Source organism: Scomber scombrus, chromosome 7 (genome assembly GCF_963691925.1).
Source record: "Scomber scombrus chromosome 7, fScoSco1.1, whole genome shotgun sequence".
Taxonomy (NCBI): domain Eukaryota; kingdom Metazoa; phylum Chordata; class Actinopteri; order Scombriformes; family Scombridae; genus Scomber; species Scomber scombrus.
The window spans coordinates 7,287,973-7,294,360 of record NC_084976.1 but is presented as its reverse complement, the minus strand read 5'-3'; the positions used below and the strand labels follow the sequence as shown (position 1 = coordinate 7,294,360).

Here is a 6,388-nt window from a genome sequence, read left to right as displayed (position 1 = left end):
ATGTCGGGTCAGACGTTGACGGACCGCATCGCCGCGGCGCAGTACACCCTGACGGGATCCGAGGTGTGCCGAGCTGTGTGTAAATCCACCACACATGAACAGACGGCCCCAAAGAAAAAGCACTTGGAATGTGAGTAGAGGAAACACCTATCTATCTATCCATCTTTCCATCTTTATATCTCTATCTATATATCTATTAACTGTGTCCTTTTGACCCTACATCCATCCTCCTCATGTACAACTAGGCCATGCAGCAAAGCCATGATGGTTGCCTCCCCCATCTTTTCCTCCAGTGTGTGTGTGTGTGTGTGTGTGTGTGTGTGTGTGTGTGTGTGTGTGTGTGTGTGTGTGTGTGTGTGTGTGTGTGTGTGTGTGAGTGCGTGTGTGTGTCATTCAGCCACAGGATGTACTCACGTGTACACTATTTGCACACAATCACACATGACGCTGGAGGCAGCCTCTTCTTTAATTTAGACTTTAATTGAACAAACCAAAACTTATTACCCAATTACAGCAGGGCACCTTCCCCCTGTTGTGGCAGGTGGGAGGGGTGGGGGGTGGGGGGTGTATGAGCCTCATCAGAGCCTTAAAACCACATCCTATTGACTGGAGGCTGTCTCCCCCATGCTGCTCCAGGTGGATGCATAGTTAAAAAAGGTTAAGAGTGGTGTTGTTACTATTAAACAAACACGCCTTTTTTTTTTCTTTTTTTTTTTAAACCTGGGGTCCTGTTCCCTGCATGTATGACACTGCTAAGCTTGGCTAGCACTGGTTAATTTTATTTGCACAATTTGTTGGTTCATTGCTTTGTACAAACAAGTGAGTAAAGAAATGGATGGGTTTGCCAGTTCAGTTTACGCCCCTGAACAGAAATATTGATTAGGACTATAAAGTATTTGGACAGTAAATGTGCAGCATATATTTACTCACCCCCCCAGTGAACATCCATATACGGAAAAAGTAAAAAGAGTGATGCACAAACCCACAAATCAGACAACAGCAGACAGAAGGAAAGAGGAGAGGAAGGAAGGAAAGAGATGGTTGGAAGCATGTCTGGATGCTAGAGTTGAAGTTTCTTCTACATACACATGTGAATTTAATATCTCATGGAATGTTCCCTGTGATGTAGAATTTCTGATAGCCGACTTACCTATGCTTACATGTACCTGTGTATTTTAGTCATGTGCAAAGCTTTTCATAGACACCTCGGCTCAATAATGCCACACAACCCTAATCACCTAATCCATTTGCCATTGATTTGTATGATAACGTCCCTCTAAGGACCTTTGGTAATCAATTTGTGACAATCAGGCCAAAGGAAGTTAATGAAATAAGCATTTTTAGTGGACAAGTGGACTGTTTCAGCATGTAATAAGAACCATCAGCATCATATGTTGATTCAGTGTGAAATTTGAGGAAATGGCAGCAGGTTCAAGCTGGCAAATTCAAACCCAGCAGGAGAAATCGATCCACGTCAGTTCGTGTCCAGCCTAAATAATAAAACTGAATGATGAACTGTGTTGAATCATCACTACAGCAAAGTTGAAATCTCATCCACTTGCCAAAGTTTTGTGTCAGCGTTTTGTCATTGTGGGCAGTGCAGTGCTGCCAGTGCAGAGGAAGCACCGCCCTTCTGATTGAACTGCCATTTAATGTAATTGTGAAGAATGCTTTTTGTTCAACAATGTGTCTTCCTTTAGTATACTATCAAATTTAAAGTATTCACACGTCAGATATTTTATAGGTTGTCAGATATAACCTGTGCCTAGCTTGTTATGGCGAAATTGTTTGTTGTAGCTTTAACAGTCTAATCATTTCTCTCATTTATATCTTATTTTCTCTTTGAGCTCCCGGAGATCCTTGACCATCTTAAAAAACATACATAACTATGTTTTATCACTTTTAAACTTCATGATTTTAACCTATAGACTGTATGGTTTGAGCATATTTCATGTTTCAAATGTGTGCTACAGAAAATGACACATCACTTTTTAGTTTATAGCCCAGGGTAGTCAGTCCAAACATGCACATCTTGGATTAATCTACATGGAAAATCCTCTAGTTTGAGCAGAGCAGAGTTTGTTTGCTTATTTATTAAGTGAAGGGCATGTTGAAATATGTGAAAGGTGAATTAACCTCATATTAGACGTAGTGCCGCAGGGATATTGTCTGAAATAATTTCTAATTTCATCCACACCTGACATTTACCCAGTGCACAGCTCAGGGCTACTCAAAATGTGCAGTTTTGACGTCACTCCTATTCTGACTATTTGCAGAAACATTCATACATACACACCACCAATGTAACCTGTTGACATAGAACACTGTCAGTATATTCCTCACCACCATCAGCTGTACAATCCTATTTTACATCCACCTTTACCACTGCAACAAAAAACACCCTTACACGAACCATAAAGGTGTGTTTTTTCCAGAGAATCCATATGAATCCAACACGGATACAACTATGAATTATTAAGGATGTGGTTTCCGGATAAACTTGCCGTACAAAATCCTCATATTTTCCAGAACCAGATCAATGACATAATCACTTATCTTCATAATTAGCCCCCATTCCACTTCAAAGATCCTCCCATCATGTTAATGTAGTCTCTCAAAGACATGGCTAATTACTACTGTTTGCACATACTGTAGTATATCCACCACACAGCCACATCACAGCTCTATTAACAAATCATTTTACAATTAAAAGAAGAACTTTAGATATTTCAAATGTTGGAAATTGGATATTTTTATTTGCTGTGCTCTAGTCCATGCTGTAATACTGTCAGGCAGAGAGGGGGATTCAGAGTTGAGACATCCATTGAATTATGTAGTTTGTCAATGTGAGCGACAACGTCAAAGCAGTATCATGCATAAAACATGCTCTAACTTTTCTTTACTCCTGTGTCTCTACAGATACTGTATGTGTCCATGGTCTAAAAATAATGTCATGGACTGTCCCACTGACAGTCAAATCACTGGTATGTTTCTCAGCTGATGTAGTTCAAGGGACACGCAGAGAGCAGCAGGATAGTAAGCTCCTCATGCTGTGACCCCAAAGCCCCAGACAGAGAGAGAGAGGGAAAGAGAGAGAGAGAGAGAGAGAGAGAGAGAGAGAGAGAGAGAGAGAGAGAGAGAGAGAGAGAGAGAGAGAGAGAGAGAGAGAGAGAGAGAGAGAGAGAGAGAGAGAGAGAGAAGAAAAAAAGAGAAGAGAAGAAAAAAAAAAAAAATCAGAGAGCTTTTGGAACTGGATCATGTTCTACAATATATTTGAGGATCAAATGCTTCATTAATAAATAATGGATACTAATTGTTTGTAAATGTGGCACGACTTATTTAGTTCTGTGCAGTTTTGCAGGCAACCACAATATACAAACATCTGTGTGGCCTATGTGTAATTGTATACCTTACAACTGATCTATATTGTAAAGCAGATTCAAGATAGTGGTCTGTGATTGAGATATTTGTTCTATAGTCCACACACTACTAAATGGGATAATACAGTAAAGGCTAAAAGAAAGAATGTAATCCAAGTCGTATCACAACGGTAGATATATGTCTCCAGAGGCTCAGCAAGAATTTGGGGACACGTTTGCCATTTATTTTAAGAGCCTGACAGATGATTGTGATACCGATCGGACATCTTCTAAACTCTCAAAAGATTAGGGATCAGCAGCAGCAGCACAGATTGCCCGACACCACACACAGCCTGAGTGTGTCTTACAGAAAAGCTCTCGATATCTAAGAGTTGTACAGGCTGTGTGTGTGTGTGTGTGTGTGTGTGTGTGTGTGTGTGTGTGTGTGTGTGTGTGTGTGTGTGTGTGTGTGCACGCATGCACGACTTGAAATAGACACAAAGGTTCATGTATGCCACACGCCTTTGGCAACGTCCCAGTAAAAAGGACTTCAGTGATCCAATTGAGTGTTTTTTTGTGAATAGGACGGGGCAGGGCGGTGCAGAGAAGGAGGTGCAGCTGTGAGGCAACTGCCTGGCTGGTCCGACATTTTTCAAAGCGTTAGAATAATTGCTGTGAACAAAGAAGATTAAAAAGAAGAAAACTGCTAAGAAGATTTTTCGTCATTCAAGCAAAATCTTAAAGATTTATGTGCACAGTGATATTACATTCTTCCTGTTTTGTGCCATAAAGCAACAGTCTTTTGTAAATCCTTTTCTACAAATGATAAGTTCAACCAATCCTCTGAACAGTGGTCTCGAGAAAAGCCCATCTTCAGCTGGTAACAAAGATGTTGGCGACATTTATGGGCAAATTGGAACTTATGCTATCACACATTTAAAATAATTGCATAACACCAGACACAGTGAAACAGCAGTTAGAGGGTCTTAAGCTTCTGTAATGTAACATTTTAGACACACTTTAGAATAACCTCCCCCTATTTAGCGTTATAAATATTTAATAAGTGGTTTATAACACTCTATAATGCAATTGTAAGCAGATATAACATTTATAAGTCATCGTTTACGTACATTGCTTGCTACATATTACCTGTGTTTGACTATATTGTGATTCATTATCCCATCTGCTCACCCCTAGCTCCAGTCAGCTGCTCAAAGTGGAAAAAGTACATGTGGCATGCATTCGTCCCGATTATAATGTACAGTGTGAAATTTCAGCAGCGGCGTTCATCATTTAGCAGCTGCTCTGCTGTTGAAAGCATATAGGAGAAAACACTGGAATCATATATAATTAACACAGGGACACAGGATTAGAACTTGGACCCCAAAATTTTTTTTTGCTGTGTCTTTAAATTCAGTTATTCTCTTTAATAACTCCAGAGATAACTCTTGAATTATATTAATGCATCTCTTTGCTGGCAGGCACACCAATTCGGGGCTTAAGATTAAGCAAGGACCACAATGTTCACTCACACACAGCCTATTTATTGTATAGTAAATTGTTTAGGGAGGTGACTCAGACACTGCTGTTAGAAATATTATAATTATATGGTGATCACTGAACAAGCACACAAAGCTAAATACCAATTTGCCAGAACATGGATGCTACATTTCTTTTGACCATATTCAGTGCTAGCCCACTTAGTCCACTTACCTACCAAGCACACATCATCAGGGTGTGTTCAGTTCACTGCAGTAATTCTGTTTATCTGGATTGATTGGTCTGGGTGGATTACACAACAACTGGATAATGCATCAATTAAACTCAGTTGTGTGCCTGGTGCACTTCATTCTGCTGCAAGACTCTGTGCCGTTTGCTATCTAAACTGAAACAGCAGCCGCCAAAAGATTACTGTCATCAGAGGGCTCATTTTGTTTTTATTTCCAACCTGGATGAGCGACAAGCACTACTTTCCTGACTCAGAAATGGGAGCCTACTAGGAACACTTGCAGGCAGAATTTTGCTGGTTTGGTCAGGCACACAGCATGGATGAGAGGACATGCAGGGTATCTGTGGCCCAAAGGGAAAGAGAACTAGTGTAACAGGGTTTGAATATCTGCCAAATGAAGATGGCTCTGTTTCTAAAGACAGGCCCCACCACTCCTTCTGCTCCTTAATAGCCTCCATCTTTATCTGCTGCTAGTCATGATGCCCTAACCTCTTAATCCTCCTGCTGTTGTGAACGCTATGACAGATCTGTGGCTTTTTCGAAATATATACTTTCCCTTCTCTCATTAGGTTTCCTATTTAAATCCAGACTTTTTTTTTTTTAATCAAAAGGACCTTGTTTCCGATTATGATGGCTGAGATTCTGTCTGCGTTTGCTGCCATAATTATCACTAAATCTGCCACCGCTCTAAATCGAGTTACTCCAATTAACAGGTTTTGTAACACAGAGATACGATTAGCTTCTGCTCTGCTCATAGTTAATACAGGATATAAGCCCTGCTGTTCTCTGCGTGTGTGTTTGTGTGTGTGTATAAGAGGGGGGTGGAGGCAGGAGGCTAAGCGGTGAGAAACAAACGGCACGCTGCGTCCCCTTTGGCTGCTATGGTGCTGTTACCACAACATGAGTCACCATCAGTATGTTGCCACATTTGAGAGGCAGCCTGCTTACTGAAGGAAGAGGATAGGGGTGAGGGGGAGAGAATTCGTATGCTCTTTGAGTCTCATGTATATTAGCGTACATGTTAAGTGTTAAAGCTTTGTGCCTCTCATCCAAGTCCATTTATATTGATTTATATTGCTGCTACAAAAGGCTGATATTTGTATATTGTAACAGCGCTCAGAGCTGTAGAGTTCAGACTTTAACATACATTGAAGCTAGTAAATCAAATCCAGTGAAGGCAATATATGCTCAAGACTTAATACCTCTGCATTAATGATATCACCTGCATTATATACCTCCTTTAACATTTTTATATGTTTTATAGTGTTGGGAATATTTCAGCATTTTAAGAGATATGTCT

The 6,388-nt window shown here is 40.4% G+C and overlaps 1 protein-coding gene across 2 annotated transcripts in view; it reads left to right on the top strand.

Moving 5' to 3' along the window:
• The window catches only part of snap91a (synaptosome associated protein 91a), a 48,717-nt gene continuing 42,329 nt past the window's right edge, over positions 1-6,388 (top strand). For both annotated transcript variants that reach the window (XM_062422604.1, XM_062422603.1), the window contains exon 1: positions 1-130. In XM_062422604.1, coding sequence (XP_062278588.1) covers positions 1-130 — 130 coding nt within the window. The remainder of the gene's footprint in view (positions 131-6,388) is intronic.